General features: G+C 39.2%; 1 protein-coding gene across 4 annotated transcripts in view; it reads right to left on the minus strand.

The window, feature by feature from the left end:
- ARHGAP10 (Rho GTPase activating protein 10) overlaps positions 1 to 20170 on the minus strand; it is a 332652-nt gene that overhangs the window by 46044 nt on the left and 266438 nt on the right. For all 4 annotated transcript variants that reach the window (XM_021938123.2, XM_009207677.4, XM_003899252.5 and 1 more), the window contains one exon: positions 5509 to 5659. In XM_021938123.2, coding sequence (XP_021793815.1) covers positions 5509 to 5659 — 151 coding nt within the window. The remainder of the gene's footprint in view (positions 1 to 5508; positions 5660 to 20170) is intronic.

Here is a 20170-nt window from a genome sequence, read left to right on the forward strand (position 1 = left end):
CAAAAACAAAAACATAAACACAATGATAGATTTACCTATGAGCTTAATCTGTGGCAAATAATGTCCACTGTATCTGCCTTGATCTCCGCATCTAGTCAGTTCAGAAGTCCCTGATTTGCTTTAACATCTCTCCCAGATATCCATTTTATTTTTGTTTCCTAGTGCTAATTCAAGCCCACTTCAACCTCAGCCTAAATTACTTCATCAGCCTTTTACCATGGCTGCCTTTCAGATTCCTACTGGCAGATTAAGACAGATTAAGTTTCTGAAATATTATTTTCCAAATGTTACAACTCTTCTCCCTTGCTGAAAAATATGCAGTGGTTCCTCTTATCATTTTAAACCTAAAGCAACTTTCCCTGGCTTTAAGAGTACTACCCTGCAGCAGCAGCTATAGTTCGAGTGCTTACTATGTGCCAGACATTAGGCTAAACACATTAACAACTGAACCTTCTCAACCATCCTCAGTGGTAGATACTATTATCACCCTGATTTTGTAGCTAATAAAATAGATTTAGAGAGGGTAAGCAATTTGTCCATGAGTACAGAGTCAGGATACATATTCCCCAGCCCAGGCTCCAATGCACCCCTCTGTCCCCTAGGCTGTCTCTCCTGGGTCTAAGTCTTCCACATTAGGTCCACCTATCATTCACAACCGCCAACGCTGTCCCCTTCTAATCAGGGAGTCTCACACCTGGCTCCGGCTCTCTGCTCCTGCCATGCCTCAGTCACACTACTCCCCTTACCTGAAACCCTTTCCCACACAACTGCCAAAACAGCTCATTTTAAGGAAACCAGAGAGCCTCCCCTACAGACTTCCCTTCCTCAGAGCTAGCACTGGGTACTCATTGCCACATTGTTTCTTATTTCACTGCAGTGACAAATGGAATGGGAATAGAAAATCAGCTCCTTGAGAAGAAAAACTGTATGTGGGAGGATGTGGAGCATACAAAAGCTCTTCAATAGATACGTGGTATAATTCTGATTTTCATATTTAGTATAATAAAAACCACTAATAAACAGTAGAGGCAAAAGCAACTTCCAAATGGCTAACAGCATTCCATCGTTTAGAATTAAAAATCTACATTTAAAAAGACCACAAAATGGCCTGCTTTCTAATTTTCTATTCTCTGGCTCATGCCTCAAAATCGAACCAGACTCTTTCAACCTACCCTAAGACGGCTAATTTATATCATCAGCATTGCTCTCGCTGACATGTGACATTTAAATTTTAGCTAATTATTCAAAGTTCTAATTTGATATTACTCAGGCTGAAAGGACATCCATATATGACTTATTTGTCCTACTCTGATTTTTAGAGACTCATCTAGATCAAGATATGTTCCTACTTAGGACACAAGGAAATGATCACGTGTCATTGTTTATCCATCTCTGCCCCGCTCAACAGTATTTTCACTTTTTGCTGAGAAGGCTCTGTATCCTCATCATGGTATCTACCACGCTGTAGGACTACAATAACACATGCTCAACAAAATGTGCTGCAGTTAGCACATTCGTGATCCAAATGTGAAAGTGCCAACCCGACGATACCCAAGTAAGACCAACACTCAAATGTTATTAAATCTTGCCAATTGGCTTGCAAGATGATTTTGTTTTCAACTCACTATAAGTCATATTTTTTTAAGTTGCCTAAATAAGTAAGCTGCTATATCATGTTACAAAAGAAGACAGGCGAAGAATACTTAATTACACAAGAAGATACATATAAAACCTAGTTCTGTAAATGTCTAGTTCTGTTTAAAATTAGAGCTAGCATGAAGAAAGAGATTCAGATGGTAATCCTCTTCTCCCTGACTCCCCAAACCTTCGCTTAAAATTTCTTCTGCCTTGAATGAAAAATAACAAAGATCACTTTGATCTCATATAGCCTCCTGAACTTTCCTTGTATTTGGGGGAATTACAATAAACACAACAGCCCCTCTTTATGTCAGAGATTGTAAGGACATGCACTTGGAGTGGGGGCAGGAGAAAACAAACACATAACATATATTTAACATTTTTAGAGTCATCTCACTAGTTCTAAAGAAATAAAAACATAGGATATAACTTGAAAATGAAATGAAAGCAAACCTTTGATTTCTAATCTTTTTAGCACTTAGCAGCCTACCTCATATTTTGCTTTTTCATAACTGACTTAGCCAAATCTACTCAGCTTTGATGTTCATGAGATTAAATGTTATATGAAAACTGAGCAATATGGCTTCAACAAAATAATAAAAGATGAGAATCTCACAAAGATTTAACAGCTGCTCTAATTTAAGAAAACTAGCCAGATATTATATCCATTTTAGTTCATATTAATCATCAACAAGAACCTTAAGCAAGTAACTAGAATTTTAAAGTCTTTTGCAAATAAGTTTAATATCATTTAATCACATATTACAAAGAAAAATAATGAGCATACACAGTACGGCTAAATGCGCCAATGCCAATGGAAGTCTTTACTAAAGTAAAATACACTCGGTTTATTTAGTTAAACTGGTCATCTCTCAATTGGGAGTGGGGGTGAGGCTGAATGAACATAACAGAAAACATGTCTCCCAGCAAAGGATCTCCCCTCCGGCTTCATGCTGGGTTTTCCACATCCAGGCCCATCCTACCGTGACACATGCTAACAGGCTTGCTGACTCTTCACTGATGCTTTTTTGATCTGACTGATGTTGAACTGAAACCAATTTTGAGTGTGTTCCAAGACTGGCTGTTTGGGACATCACACAGTTTCATACTCTACTCAGTGTAGAAGAAGAAATAACACACCACAAACCACTTCACTCAAATACCAAATCTCTGACCAAATCATAGGGCTGAAGAACATCTCCAGTCATCCAATCCAGTTCCTCGAATCTTGGCAGATAGTCTACCTAACTTATAAGCAAAAACTATTCGTCCTGGATTTAATTAAGTCAAATTTAACTTATACTACAATGAGTCAAGGGGCGGGGGCAGGGAAGAGAGAAGCATATTTGTATACACATTTTCTATCTGTCCCATATAAACTAGAACATTTGGAAAAATAATCAACCAAAGTTGTCTATAATAACGCATATTTTAACCCAAACTAGATTAACATAGGAAGTCACTTCACTATTAACAATAAGAAAAAAATACAAAAAAATTAAACTTTTTGAAACCTTCAAGTCGTTTTGACAATTACATGATTCAAGCTACTTAAAAAAAAATTAAGTCCTAATGACAAGAATACATCTTCTTTTGGAAGTAAAGTTTTCAATATGCTAAGTGACATTCAATAACATGAATAGTTGTTTTTAGTATTCTTTCCCTATATGCTTCCTTTCCAATAAATGTATTCACTTTCCCTTTTTTAGAATATGTAAAATATAAAAGCCTATGACAAAATATAGACCCTATTCTGTTCTCTCTGAAATAACTATTTTTTCACACAACTAAATCTTAACCACAAAAAACTGAGGGCAAGGGAGAATAACAGTTTTAAGTTGCTTTATCTTATCATATAACCTCTAAGACAAGATAAAATCACACTATGCCCGAACTTGAGTTTTCCTGATTCTGACAACTTAAAAAAAAATCCCAATGTTGCAACCAAGGATGAATATAAAGCTATAAAATACTTCATGAAATACAAAATGTAGAACAAAACATCATATAATGAACATAAAAATCAGACTAAAGAAGTTGAGTATCTGACAATCTTTTCCCTTAAAAACCAAGCAATTTTAACGAATTATTTTATCACCTACAAGTTAGGAAGGCTATGACTGCACACTAGCTTGAGTGTTCCCATAAGAGATGTGCTAAATACCACTACAGAAGCTTCTTACCATTAATAATCACTTAGCAATCCAATGATCAAAAGGTTAATCCACTAAATAAATTTGATTGGATATTATGACCCCATTGCATCAAAATAGTAGATGTGATCCTAAGACCAAAATGTCCTTCCTTAGTCATCTACCTCATGAAATAGAGTCAATTCCATTTTGCTCAAGGGCCAAGGATCCATTTGAGGTATTCTGTGTCTTCCTGATTTCTTTTTCCTTTCCTACTTTCCAACATTTGCTTATTTCACTATTTATTAACACTTCCATCAGAGGACAAGTAAGATGTAAGAGAAGGTGCAATTCAAACCAGTCACTTTTACTCCTATTAACAACCCTGCTGAGAAAGAATGAACGTGAGAAAGAGACAGAAGAAAAAAGTTAGCTAGGATCAGAAGTTGAAATGAGTGTCTAAAAGGAAGTACTGAAATTATAGCTTAATTATAATGATTCATGTCCTTCCTCTGGAAATTATCCGATTGTAAAACTAATATTTGTATCATATGTACCTTTGTCTTAAGCAATATAAAAGAATTCCACATTTTAGCCCCCCTGTGTCATTACAGGAGGCATTCTGAGTCTTCCTCGAGATACCTCTAAGTCAGGCAAGCTGAAGACAGTTGTCACTGCTTGCATGGATTTCTGGATATTAACCACCTGGCCATGTGTGCAGGCAGCGGCCTATGATGAAGGCATTGTATTTGTCCCCATCCTCATCCCCTTCGTCACTCTGCTAATCTCACACTTCCCAACTAAGGTAACCTGGGTAGCTCGAGGATAATAAATGAAAGATTCTTTTCTTAAAAAAAGAGGACAAGAAGAAGAATGAAGACTACTTTCAAATTCAGCAAATGTTCTCAATAAGAGGAAGGCCTCATAAGACGAGTCACAGCTTGAGGCTGCGTACTGAAAATGCAGGTTTGGATAGCAGAATCATCTTATTCTCCACACCAATAACCACATGATTACAAATCAGCAATGGGAGGCCTGTGCACAGCTCCCAGTCTTGTTTTGTATGGATCAGTGTTGAAAACTCAGATTCTAGGCTCTGTAAAAACTGGGCAATCTGGCAACACTGAAACAACAGAGCCACCTGGCAATGATTACCTAGAACAGGGTGGCTCAGATAGGATGTGAGAACTTCCACTGGCCAGAGTTCCACTGCAGCCCAGTTCCCACAGGCCTGGCCCAGGTAGGCAGGTCAACTTGCCACCCCTGCCGTAAGATGAAGCATTCTGCCTGATGAGCAAGTCAGAAAAATGGGGCAAGTAAGGCACACAAGCCGTAAACCCCGGTGTGATGGTGAACTGTGCCTTTAATCTAGATGCATTTAACATGAGACTCCATCCGCTCCTCTCATAAAAGATCTGCTTTAATTTTAGTTCCCCTTCCATTTGTCTCAGGGTTATGTAACCTCACAGGAGGTCACACAAGTCTCCCGAAAAAGAAATTTAAGCTGCCTTTTAAAAATAAAAAAAGAACCATGCATAACAAAGACAAACATAAAACCGAAACTTGAGTTTTCCCCCTTACAAAAAAGCTTCACCCTCCCTGTAAATCTCAAAATTATAATCTTAAGGGAAGAAGAAATGAAAACACAGACAACAGAAAACCGTGGCCTGCCCTGAGGACATCTGATATGTCATACTCTCAACATGCTATCAAGCAAAAAATATCATTAACATCTTACCATCTTCCAGCTCCAGACAAAGATTGTAGACGGCCACGGGCCTCTTGGTTCTCTGGCCTTGTCTCTTTGACTGCCTTGGTGGCGCATTTGGGGGTGATGCTGACAGGCAGGTCGGCTCAGGGAATGTGGTATCGGGCGGCGTCCGAAAAATCTGCCATCAAAGCATAAAGGACAGGAATTATTTACCATGAACAGAAACCTGTCTGTTACTCCAGTAAACGAGCACCACAACATTTGATCTGGAGTTCATTCAAGACAGGCTAGAGCCCAAAATTCATTCCTTCAAATGAAGGGAAGAAGTCATAGCCTTTTATTTTTTTAACAGAAGATTCCAAAATAAAATATCTGATTAAATTTAAGTCAAAACGACATCAGATTGTTATGTATCAGATAATTCATTCCAAAACTAAACAAGTAAAACTATCGTTAGCAGATATAGACAGTACCACAGCCCTTCATCTCCAAAGGAAGCAGCCAGGATAAAACATTAAAAATAAGTATTTCATTAAATTTTACAGAAGGTTATATTTACACCAAAACGTTGGCCTCAATTTTTTCCAAACTACGTAAACAGAAACATATGACTGCAAATACTTTTTACACATTTAAAAATAGCCTATGCTTATGAAATTACCTTTCTAGCTTCCCATTTACATTTTTCATAAAATGTTTTCTAGATTTTATCAATTCAGTTAATACCCTCTAACCCCTCTTTTATTTCCCCTTTCATTTATGAAACCTAGAATATTAGCACCTTGATTTATCTACAATGTCATTCACAGATCAGTAATAATAACATTAATTAAAATGTGCTGCTCCTTTGCTTAGCAAATTTTGAGAAAAGCAATTTGTGCCACAAAGGAAAGCATATCATGCAGAGGTGATTGATAATAGACCCTCCATAGCTGCGAGATCCCAGTTTAGAGGCTTCCTTCCAGCAATGCTGCAGGCCCTTCATCCTTCAATAAAGTCACAAAGTAAAATACATTAGAGATATCAACGTAATAGAAGCTGCATCTCTAAAGGGCTGACGTTCCTCAGGTGGAAGCAGAAAACAGGAAGAAAGTCAGTTAGCTTTAAACAAAACATGAATATAAAACCCACAAATACCTAATGTATGCAGGGCTTAAATCCTAGAGGGCAGGTTGATGGATGCAGCAAACCACCATGGCACATGTATACCTATGTAACAAACCTGCACGTTCTGCACATGTATCCCAGAACCTGCACATTCATTCTGCACATGTATAATTTAAAAACAAAAAGCACTGTGAGAATGTCTCACTGTTTTATATTTTTTATATTGAAAGAAAAAGTGGGACACAACCTTCCATACAAGTGAGGTGTATCACTTACATATACGTATCACTGAACAACTAACAACGATGTTGCAGTTTTAATTGCACAGTCTAAAAGTTCGCACCTTAAAACTATTACATACCAATAAAAATAAGCTATTTCAAAGAGAACATTTACTTTATAGTCCCATACTGCCCCCTCATGTGTAAACGAATTTTTTAAAAAATGATTTAAGTAACTGTAGACAAATATGTGCTAGCGAAAATTTAATTTATTGCTCCAACTGGTAACCTGCTAACAGCATGTTTCCACAAAATCTGTGTTCCAATAGGCCACTCTGGCCAACACTGAACTACTTATCTGCCTGAAAAACCCTCTGCGGCCTGGACTATCATCCACAGCTGCATTTACTGCCATGTGTCATTGTTCAGATGTAAGAAGGCTGTGGGGTGGTGGGAACAGGAGAGTAGTTAAGTTGAGAAGTCCCATAACAGTGAAGGAGAGAAGAAAAGCCAGGAAACAAGACTCCACTGAAAAAAAAATGGCACCTGTGACATTTAAAACAGCTCCCCAGCTTACCTACTAACATGTTTGATGTTTACAAACATGGCAGATGCCTCTAGGATGTCACCACAATGGAAAACCAAGCCATACACACAGCCAGTATATCCAAAGCATAAATTAGCAAAGAAAAAGTTATATCCCAACAACTGGTGATGGATAGATGATAACCTTCCAAACAGAAACGGTGCAAATGCTGAAAACTGCCCCACCTCTTTCCTCCAGTTTGAAGTGAGGGTGTTGGGGAAAGGGTGTGGAGGGGTGAGGTGTGGAGGGGTGAGGTGTGGAGGCGACCCCAAACTGCAGAGCCAGACTATCAAGCAAAACGAGACCCTGCAGAGGACTGATCTCAGTCCTTCCCAGCACCTCAGTCCAAATCTCAGGGCTGGGCCCAACCCAGGTTGGTCTCCAGAAGACGTAAGGCACTGTTTAGCTCACATCAGAGTATCTGGGAATGAGGACCAGGCTTTGGAGTCTGTTTTGTTTTCTCTGGTTTACATCTTAAAGCTCCTCAGGTGATTCTTTTGTGTAGTCAAGACTAAGAAACAGTGATTTAGATATAGGTATTCCACAGTTATTTTATACTTGTCTCAGATGAACAAAAGTCAATATCAAAACACCAGAAAATGGGAGTGTAAATGAGTTCAACCATTGTGGAAGACAGCGCGGTGATTCCTCCAAGATTTAGAAACAGAAATATTAATACCATTTGACTCAGCAATCCCATTATCAGGTATATACCCAAAGGAACGTAAATCATTCTGTTATAAAGATACATGCCACGTGTATGTTCACTGCAACACTATTCACAATAGCAAAGACATGGAATCGACCCAAATGCCCATCAATAATAGACTGGATAAAGAAAATGTGGTGTATATACATATACCATAGAATACTACGCCGTCATAAAAATGAACAAGATCCTGTCCTTTGCAGGGACGTGGATGGAGCTGGAAGCCATTATCCTCAGCAAAGTAATGCAGGGAAAATAATAATAATAATAATAATAATAATACGCATGTTCTCACCTATAAGTAGGAGCTGAACGATGAGAACCATGGACACATGGGGGAACACACACTGAGGCCTGTCAGTGGGGCAGGGGGAGGGAGAGCATCAGAAAGAATAGCTAATGCACGCTGGGCTTAATACCTAGGTGATGGGTTGATAGGTGCAGCAAACCAGCATGCCACACGTTTGTGTAACAAATCTGCACATCCTGTACATGTACCCCCAGAACTTAAAAGTTGAAGGGGAAAAAAAACACCAGAAAAACTATTTCATAAAATTTGGCACTGTACACATATAATTAATTTCTTGAACCTTGCCAAGTCCTAATGAGGTATAAAATATGCCAAAGATTCTAAACACACACCACACCCTCAATAAGTTCTATGTTGTATAGGTTGAACATTCCAAACCCAAAAATCTGAAATCTGAAACACTCCAAAATCTGAAACTTTTGAGCGCTGACATGACACTCAAAGGAAATGCTCATTGGAGCATTTTGAATTCCAGATTTGGGATACTCAACTATTATACATAATGCAAATATTCAAAAATCCAAAAAAAATAGAAATTCATAACACTTCTGGTTCCAAGCATTTCCATGAAGGGATAATCAACCTGTATTAGCACTTCAGAAAGCTAAGCTATCATCCCGATTAACACGGTCAGCAAATCACAGATGCTCATCTGAGATAGCACTATCCTGGCTTTTAAATCTTAACGGCTACGGAAGGTTAGGTTAGACTTTGTTTGTTTTTTTTTGTTTTGTTTTGTTTTGTTTTGTTTAGGTGGAGTGTCACTCTGTCGCCCAGGCTGGAGTGCAACGGCGTGATCTCAGCTCGGCTTGGCTCACCGCAACCTCCGCCTCCTGGGTTCAAACGATTCTCCTGCCTCAGCCTCCTGAGTAGCTGGGATTACAGGCGCGCACCACCATGCCCAGCTAATTTTTGTATTTTTAGTAGAGATGGGGTTTCACCATGTTGGTCAGGATGGTCTCTAACTCCTGACCTCATGATCTGCCCGCCTCGGCCTCCCAAAGTGCTGGGATTACAGGTGTGAAATGAGAACCATAATGCTTGTACTATAGGGATTAAGTGACATAATGTTTATAAAGTGTTCAGTACAGTGCCTAGCACACAGTAGCCAGAAATAAATGGTAGCTATTTGTATTCATAATATAATTGCAACAGTAAATAATTATAAAAATGAATTCAGACCCTCATGACTCCACTCAACTGCTATTTTAGAAGGCACTAATTTCTTGGGGTCTTGAATATTCCCCAAATTCAGTGCTCTGAGCCAAGTTATTCTAAAGTGCTATGGAAAAGGACATCAAGCAATGGACTAAAGAAAAGTAACAAATGGAGCACCTTTTCAAAATTCCCAAGTAACCTGGAATCAAACAATTGTTTCCCGTATTTATTTCTGTATTCTAGCACTGAAATTTTGGATATAAAATACTTCCTAATTCATTTAATACATTTAACATTTAATAAATACCTACTAGGTAGCAAGCTTTCTCATAAGCAGTTTAGTAGTCTCAGCAGCCTTTGAGGTAAGATACTGTTCTACACATTTTACAAATAAGCAAAGCTCAAAAATTAAACAATTAGCACAAGTCTCTACGGTTTCAAAATGGTAGAGTTGGCATCTGAAGTTGGCTTTCATTCCAAAGTCACTGCTGCCAAACTATAAAAATATTATAGGTTTATGAAACAAACAACATTTAATTCTTAGGGAAAAATACTACCACCTAGTACTATCTTCTATCTGTTTAGAAAGAGTAAAAGGGGGAATAGCTACATAAATTCACCATCCCCTTCTACATGTTCTGAGAATGCATTACCTTTATATGCATTTACTTTGTCTTCCAATGCCCCAGTTCTGAAGCCTTTTTTTTTTTTTTTTTTTTTGGATACAAAGCCATGCTCTGATGATCTCTCTGAAACACCAGGAATGACTTAAAGGGACACTGTTTTTAGATCTACAAGAAGAGGAAATAGTAAAACCTATTTACTTTAAAATTCTGACCTGTGATTTTGGCAATTGAATTCAAGAAGATAAAATGTAGCTTATCTTGTTCTACATTACCAAGATGTATGTCATCTCTAAAGATAATACTGATTTGCCAATTCTAGAACCACTGCATGGATGCAAATTCCTCTTAGTGCCCAGGTCTCCTTCTAAGATTACCCAGCTCTCCCAACTTTCCTGACATCACACCTCTCACTGCCTTTGTTCTAGGAGAGATGAACTTATCTTAAGCAATATTGAGAATCAAGAGATTACATCTATTCAAAACTTTTATTCCTCCCAGGGTGAAAATTTTTTCACAGCACCTACGTATTTACAACATAAGAAAAACTCAAGTCTGACAATCCAATGACAAAAAACACTCCCCGCGTAGGCATGCCAGGTAAGGAAGTGCTTGCTTACTCGGGTCTCCTAAGAGTGCCAGCACAAACAGAAGTCTGGCACTACTGTTCAGAGTTACAGATTCCTCAGACACAACACAATGGATGTTTATGCCCATGGGACTCAGCCATTTATACAACTCCCTCCCCAAGTCCTTCATGCTCTGCTACCAGGGGCCACATGTGGAAATGACTGCACCACTTCTGCCAGAAATACTTTGCCAGTAACAGGATATAAGACAGTCTCTGAAAATTCTGCTTTAGCACACAACTTAAACCTGAAGCATTTGATTGAACTGAATTAATACATACTGTAAGTCCACAGTATCTATCTATGTAATGATATCACACTTCCTCTCCCTGAATTCCTTTACATACATACACATATACTCACATACATATTTATGGTTACTGGCTCATCACTGGCACAGCTCTCATTATAATTTTGGGATGCTTTAGACCTTAGAAGCAGGCCTCAGAAAACAGAATCTCTCTCTGCTCTCCCCAAGGTAGGTATCTTCCCCTGCATTAAAGAACTGGCCTTCCTGGCTTACCTAGTAATTATTTATATTAAAAGAAAAAGTAGCACACAACCTTTGATACAAGTGAGGGTGTAACAGGTACTGTCTATACCTAAAGACAGTTTTACCTGTTTAGTTTTGGAATGAATTATTTGATGTGTAATGATCTGATGTTGTTTTGACTTAAATTTAATCAGAGATTTTATTTTCGAATCTTCTATTAAAAAAATAAATCCTCTGACCTTTCTTGTCTGATTTTAGGTCATAAGACCTCCATTTCAGAAGGCGTCTTGCTCTGTATTCTGGAGGAGGGAATGCTGCACAGAAAGGCCAAGAAGAATCTGAACAGTCAGGCGTTGCTGGGTTTCTCTTTCAGTCCATTAGCATTAGATCAGACCCTTTCTGTACAATTATGTTTCCGCTTTGTGGTCAGTCATGCCCATCCAATGAAGTCTCCATAAAAGGCCCAAGAGGGTAGGGTATGAAAAGCTTCTGGAGAGCTGAACACAGAGCTTCCTGGAGGGTGGTACACCAAGGGGAGGCATGGAAGCTCCACACCCCTTCCTCCATAGCTCACCCTATGCATCTCTTTATCTGTATCCCTAGCAATATCATTCATTCATTCATTTTACTTTTTTGAGACAGAGGCTCACTCTGTCCCCCAGGCTGGAGTGCAGTGGCACAACCTTGGCTCCCTGCAATCTCCGCCACCCAGGCTCAAGTGATTCTCCTGCCTCAGCCTCCCGAGTAGCTGGGATTACAGGCATGCACCACCACACCCAGCTCGTTTTTTTGTTTGTTTGCTTGTTTAAGTAGAGATGAGGTTTCACTATGTTGCCCAGGCTGGTCTTAAACTCCTGGCCTGAAGTGATCTGCCTGCTGCAGCCTCCCAAAGTGTACAATGTCCTTTATACTAAATCGGTAAATGTGTTCGAGTTCTGTGAGCCACTCTAGCAAATTAATCGAAACCAAAGCAGAGGTTGTGGGAACCCCAAGTGGTCAGAATTTCTGGAAGTCCGGACTTGCGACTAGCATCTGAAAAGGGGGCAGTCTTGGGGACTAAGCCCTCCATCTGTGGCATCTGGCACTACCTCCAGGTGCTGGAACTGAATGGGAGGACACCTAGCTGGTGCTCGCTGGAGAGCCGACTACTTGCTTGGTGTGTAGGGAAAACCCCCACACATCTGGACACGGAGGTTTTCTGTGTTGATTGTTGTGTTATGAGAACAGAGGAAAAAACAATTTGCATTTTTTCCCTCATTAATTTTTTTTTTCTTTCAGAAACAGGGTCTTGCTCTGTTGCCCAAGATAGAGTGCAGTGGTACAATCACAGGTCGCTGCAGCCTTGAACTCCTGGGCTCAAGCAATCCTCCTGCCTCAGCCTCTTAAGTAATTAGGACTTCAGGCGTGTGTCACCACAACCAAGTAATTTTTAATGTTTTTGTAGGGATAGGATCTCGTTCTGTCAGCCAGGCTAATCTCGAACTCCCAGTCTCAAGTGACCCTCCCACCACAGCCTCTCAAAGCACTGGGATTACAGGTGGGAGTCACTGCATCCAGCTCCAGTAATTCTTTTTTAAAAAGATGTTTCTACCAACGAGTTCCCTGGTCTTTATTATGATAGGAAGATTATGTTTGTATGTTCCTATGATCTCAAATAATAACAGTTGCAACTTCTGGGTACTTGCCACACGCCTGACATTATGCCAAGTGCTTGACTTACAAAGATTTGAACCCACTTCCCTCACTCCACTGTACATGTCTTGACCACTGTGTTCCACTGCCTCCAACATCACCCAGCCATACCAAGCCCCATTCACAGTGTGTCCTCCGTGCTGATGTCTTATTTCACAGAACTATACTTATCCATAAGCAGACAGAGGTATTTCCAGAAGACAGCTAGAAATCAACGCAGGCTCTCCTAAGTTAACATAGAAAGGAGGGACAGAAATAAAACGTCCAGTCTTCTTTCTAAAATAGCACAGTTACAAAATGGCCAAATACTACTTTGAGCTTTGGAGTCTACAGGTTTAAGCAAACCCTGATCACCTTGGGGTTGTTTGACTAGGTTCGCTCCAAGGTAACCTGAACTTCAACTTACAACTCAACCTCAGAGTAGCTACCACGTGAACAGCACACAGAGAGAGCACTGAAAACCTTTTCCAGCTCTCTGTCCTTGAATCACCGTGACTAAATATGGGTCTTTTCTAGAAAATTTAACTAGAATTGACGACAGGGTCTGACAGTAAAATACCAGTTGGGTTCAGGCTTGAGGCTGGAAATATTCTACAGTTTCATGTTTGTTCTGGTTCATTAAAACTCAGAATCTTGAAGCTGGAAAGTATCCCAGTTACCTCTTAGGCCAAGCCCATTATTTCACAGTTGAGCAAACTGAGGCCCCGTGGTTAAAGATTTGCTCATATTCACACCACTAGTCAGTGGCAGAGTCAGGCCTTCTTCCCAGAGCAGGTCTCACGGCCAACTGCTACTTCCTATCTTGCTAGCTTTGACCCCTGCTTTCTAACAAAGTACCCCTCATGCATGTACTTCCTCTTCTGGGCAGATTTTGCTAAATAGCTGAAATTCCTCAAAGGGATTTCCAATGCATTACAGACGCAAGAGGCTGACATAAGAGCATAGGAAGGGTCCTGTTTGGAGTCCTGCTGTGACCTATCAGTATGAGGCCCTCTCTACCATGTCACAGGAGACTAGAGAAAGGCCACCAGGAGAAAAGAGAGGGAAGAAGGGAACAGGAGACATTCCCCTGCCAGTGGTCACCTGTCCCACAGGCTCAGGCCCCGACTCAGCATCGGCTTTTCAAAAAACAACGTCAACTTTGGTTTACAACTAAAACTAAAAGAAGAAAAAAGTTCTTTTCTGAAATATATCAAATTGGTACAGTTTCTGTTTTTCTAAATTTTTTTTAGGTTTTATTTCAGGAAACATTTTTAGACCCCTTTCCCAAGTTCCAGTGGGACATACCATATTGATTTCGGTAGCACTCTATATGCTAAATAGAGTGATACATAGCCAACTTTGGTTTTTGCATTAAAGATTTCAGCATATTGACAATCTTTATCAATCAGACTTTATAAAGTACAACACACTCCAGAACTACCTACTCCACCCACAGGCATCTTCAGTGCCACTAACTAGGGATGCAACATCAGTGCCCTGTTTCTTCCAGTGTTTCATTTCACAAAGACCACCAACAGAAGGAATAATAACTATGATAATACGCTCAGAACCAAATGGCATTCCAGACATTTTCACTACATCAACCTTCTCCCCATCGACATCAGGTGATCCTCTCCTGATTAAGCCAAAGCTGCATCACTATTATGTTCATGGTGTGAACATACATCCCCAATTATAAAATGTTGTTTTCTGGTTTGCAAACCTTTAAAAACACTCCAGGTGCAGTTTCATCAATTTGCACCTGCAAACATTTGGAAAACACAGCATATGATTTCCGAAGTCAGAAGAATACACTTCTCCAAATATAGCTGTAATGTTGACTTTCATAACCCAAATGTCTACAAATACTCTTCGCTCAGTAAAAAGCCAAAGCCTTTTTTCAATGTGTCCCTGGCTCACATGCAAACAAAAAGTTTACATTTCAGTAATAAATGCCTAGACTAACATTAATAAAATATACTCTATGTCAACAATAAGGCATACTCCGCACACAACATTCCTTTCTTTCTCCTCTTCTTCCTCCTCCTTCAATGTTGGTAACAACTTCTTAAAGTTCCTTTTCTCCTCTCTTTTCACCCTTCTTTCTGAGCCTCAAGCACTCCCTTAAAAATCACTGGGTCCTACTAGCAGCACAGAAGATCAAAACATAGTAAACGTACCACTGGCAGTCTTGAAGACCTGAGGATCCCCAAGAAGAGGATTTGCTCCCCTGGGATAGTGAGAACCCTGATAAAAAAGAGTCTTCCTTAAATGACACTGGTGAAACTTTAAACTAAGTAAACACATTTAGAACTAACTGACTCATCATCTCATGAAATTTCCAACATGAAGGATATTTTTCTTTTGGAATACAAGCCATGACCCCTAGTCATTTGGGTAGGCTACAGTAACTTTTCTTTTTTTTTTTTTTTTTTGGAGATGGAGTCTCACTCTGTCACCCAGGCTGGAGTGCAGCGGCGAGATCTCGGCTCACTGCAACCTCCGCCTCTGGGGTTCACAGCATTCTCCTGCCTCCTGAGTAGCTGGGACTACAGGCACCTGCCACCACGCTTGGCTAATTTTTTGGATTTTTAGTAGAGACGGGGTTTCACCATGTTAGCCAGGATGGTCTCAATCTCCTGACCTCATGATCCGCCCACCTCGGCCTCCCAAAGTGCTGGGATTACAGGCGTAACTTTTCCTAGAAAGAAAAAATAAGCCATGGACCTATTCATTCTCCAAAAGGAAATGTGCGAATTTTAGTCACAATGAAGAACACATCTCTTGAAGGCATGTATACGTATTTATCAGAATCATGTGAAACCTATTCCAAGTACACATATTTACAGGAATGGTTTACATATTTAAGAGAGAATCCAATATTTTCTTTTTTCCATTTCCATTTCAGCTCTAATAAAAAATAAAATGCCTAAAGCAAATTCACGTTTTGAAAGTGGTCAATGGTGGCATTTTAGGACAGGCTGCACTGAAGATGGGAGGGGCGGATTACTATCAGTCTTCATACTGAATTACTGTTTCTAAAATTTATAGGAACACTTTGCTTTTTTAAAATTGATAAACAATTTTTTCCCAAATTACAATTTATTCATGTTACAAAGGTGATAATGAATACACATTATATTCCTTGTAGAAATGTTGGCAAACACAAAACAGCTCTTGAAAGAAGGTTTAAAAAAAAAAAAAAAAAAAAAAAAACAGATAGACACCCATCATCCCCTACACAGGAACATTTCTATAAAATTTTGATGACTATTCTTTAGGGTCTTTTTCTTTTCTTAGAACATTTTGTCATTATAAAAAAGAAAACAGTCAATATATTTAATACAACTATATATGGACCTCAGGTTCCTAGAATTTATTCAGTCCCAGGTTATACATGAGATGTGGCCTCTGCAATATATGGGTTGGTGCAAAAGTTTAACTGTGGGTTTTACAATTATTTTTGCACCAACTTAATGTATCTATTAAGACTAAACTTTGGGGCAAGATTCAATTTCTAAACACATTAGGACACAACTAGATTTTACCATTCAATTGAAATGTTTCTAAACAAGGGTTTAGAAAATCTGCAAGAATACATTTTAAAAACATTCCAAACAGCACACTATTCCCACTCTCACCCCTGTCAACTTAAGTCTATGTGGAGGTCACACATACTGGTGTCGGGCACCAGCCTCTCCTTCAGTGTGAACTGCGCAATTCAGTTTAAGAAGTCTTACATATGATGACAAAGCATAATCTTTACCTCGCTCCTACACCTTAAAAGGTATAAAGGTTTCTGCTTAGATTCTTGGATGACCTACTGGTTTGGAACTCGCTGCCACTCAGACATAGCAGCCATGTCCCAAAAGCACAGGGGGAAATTTCTCTCAGTGGGTATCACTTCACCTAGGCCTTGGACCAGCTTTAACATAAATGTTTGCAATCATAATAAATGAGGTCATGACATACTGTCAGGAGCATCCCCTTAACTGGAAGGAGGCAGAATAGTCAGGATAATGGCCATAGAACCACACACACAGGAAGGTCGAATGCCTTCATCTGTATTACTGTTGACATGCTAATAACTGTTTGGCACTTCTATCAGTAAGACACGGCCCACCTGCCAAATTGGGTCATGCATGCTTATCTTTGTCCAAGAAAGGATTTTAAGAACCCAGCACTGTCTGTAATTCTTACGTGCTTAGTTACTGGGAGATTAGCACATAAAGATTTTTATGTAATTCAAATCCCAACTAATAAACATAAAGGAGCCAACAATGAATGCTAAAACTAACTGGCTAAAGATGCCAAGGAACAGGATTCTTCAATATTCTCAGGGTGTCTCCTGATGGATTACAGTTAATTCCAAAGAGAAAATGGCTATATTTACAATTAGGAAATACAGCAGTCACTACCTGTGGCAATTTTAAAACAAGGCCACAAATTCTTTGACACTCTTTCCATCAAGAGTCTATCTCCCTGCCCCAGATTTCCCAAATCTGTGCAGGCTCCTAAGTGCTTCAATCAATAGCTGATGTGAAAGTGAACTATATTTGACTTCTGATGCTCGATCATGAAAGGTCCTATGGTCTCTAGCTTGTTTGCTGGAACACTCACTTGGAGCCCTTAGGTAGCCATGTCTGTGAGGAAGCTCAAGCTACATGAAGAGACCACATGTAGGCGTTGTGCTCAACAGTCCCAGGGGAGCCCAGCCTGTGAGTCAGCCCAGCCTAGGCACCAGATGTAAGTGCAGAAGCCTCCAGATGATTCCAGCCCACAGCTATTCAAAATTTCCCACCAGCTGAAGCCCCAGACATCAAGGAGCAGAGACAAGCTAAATTCGCCCCAACCTGCCTGAATTTGTCTGTATAATCATGAAAATAACAAGATTGGTTGTTTCAAAACACTAAATTTTGGGGTGATTTGCTATGTTCTGATAAATAACCAGAATAACACCCAACCAAGGGGTCAAAGTAAATTTCACCAATAATGGAACAAACTGATGTCATGTGCCTCTTGATGTGATGCACTTAGATCAGTATCATTCATCTATGTACCTCCCAAAAATACTTAACATGAATCTAATTGTGAAGAGTCAAATTAATGATCATTTTATAAAACAATTGTCCTGTACACTTCAGAAGTGCCAATATCATGAAAGGCTAAGGCTGAGAAACTATTCTAAATTAAAGGAGACATGGCAATTATTAAATACAATATATGATCCTGGATTGGGGCAATTTTTCTATTAAAAATGTCATTTGGCGACAGGGAAATATAAATATGGACTACCATTAGAGCAGTACGTCTCAAACATTTACACACACACAAATCACCTGGTGTTCTTATTCAAATGCAGGTTCTGATTCAGCCCAATAGTCTTCAACTCTAACAGATTCCCGGTTAATGTTAATGTGTTGGACTACGGGCCACACTTGGAGTCATGATATATAGACAACAGTATTGTGGCCATGTCAAATTTCCTGAATTTGTCCCTGTTTTTAGGAGACACATATTCAAATATTTAGGGATGAATTGATATAAAGGAACTCAGTCTCAAATTATTCAACAAAGATAACAATAATAGAATTATACTATATAGGGTATACAATGTTTATTTTAATCATTCTTGCAACCTTTCTGTGGGTCTAAAATTTTTCAACAAAAAGAAAGGTTATGAAAGATAATATGATCAACCCTACAAGGTTGATAGTTTTATTCCAATGATATAGATGAAAAAACAAATGGTTAAAGAGATTAAACACTGGTACACAATCATATTACTAATTTACTAATAAAGGGACATAAGATCATAATGTTCATTGCTATTTAAATGCACTATGGTCTTGAGAGAGTAACTTAACTTCTCTACAGCTCAGACTCCTGATCCAGCTAAAAGGGTTGCACCAGACCAGAGATATCTAGATATCTCCAACATCATGTTATTAACACAGGTCTACCATTTAATCACTATATTCCTCACCTACTTCATTCATAGGGCAGAACTTCATTCTCCCTCCAATCTCATGACAAGAAAAAGTGGGGGGGAATGGAAAACATAGCTAAAAACTGTATACTTAAACTAAGACCAAAACACAGACATCTATTAAGTTTTGATTAGTTAACTATAGGAAATTTAATTTCAAAAATTAAAAATGTTTAGGAATCAAGGTATATATCCACTCTAAGAAACAGCACTGTTCCTTATTCAGATACCAGAAACTGAGGTTTCACAAAAGTAGCCTTCACAACATTCTGAGTAAAGTTACCTATGCTTCCAACACTTGAGGTCCCAAAGAGAATCTCGGCTCAAAGGGCCAAAGGCAATTTCAAAAATTCATTCCTAACTGCAACAAAAAATTATGCACAAAGTGAGGAGACGAAATTGAAGCTGAGTTATTAGTCCATCTGACTACATAGAGATCCCAAATTAGGCTCTGGATTATTACTTAAAAAATGGTGACCATCTGGAAATGTAGAAAAAGATAACCAGAAACTACTACAGGTTCACTAGAAACATGTGAATTAATTTCCTTCAGTACAGGGCTTCCAGACTGGGAAACATCAAAATTCTGTACATCTGCATTCTAACAAGGCCTTTAAAATTGTTAACACATTATATCCTTGCACATAAAATGAAGATCTATATCAGAGGATCTTAGCCTATATCAGAGGATCTTAACATTTTTTACCTCAAGACCTCTTTATACTCTTATAAATTATTGAGGATCTTGGCCAGGCGCGGCGCCTCATGCCTATAATCCCAGCACTTTGGGAAGCCGAGGTGGGCAGATCACTTGAGGTCAGGAGTTGGAGACCAGCCTGGCCAACATGGTGAAACCCTGTCTCTACTAAAAATACAAAAATTAGCCAGGCATGGTGGTATGCACCTGTAATCCCAGCTACATAAGAGGCTGAGGCAGGAGAATCACTTGAACCCAGGAGACCAGAGGTTTGCAGTGGGCCTATGTTACACCACTGCACTCCAGCTGAGCAACAAAGCGAGACTCCATCTCAAAGAGAGAAGCGGGGAGGGGAGGGGAGGGGAGCGGAGGGGAGGGAAGTATTGAGGGCCTCAAATAACTTTTTATGTTTTTTTTTTCCCCTAAGAACTTTTGATCGTGTGGATTATCTGTTGATATTGACAGTAAAACAATTAAAAACTTTTAAATATAT

The sequence above is a fragment of the Papio anubis genome, chromosome 3, assembly GCF_008728515.1.
Source record: "Papio anubis isolate 15944 chromosome 3, Panubis1.0, whole genome shotgun sequence".
NCBI classification, from domain to species: Eukaryota; Metazoa; Chordata; class Mammalia; order Primates; family Cercopithecidae; genus Papio; species Papio anubis.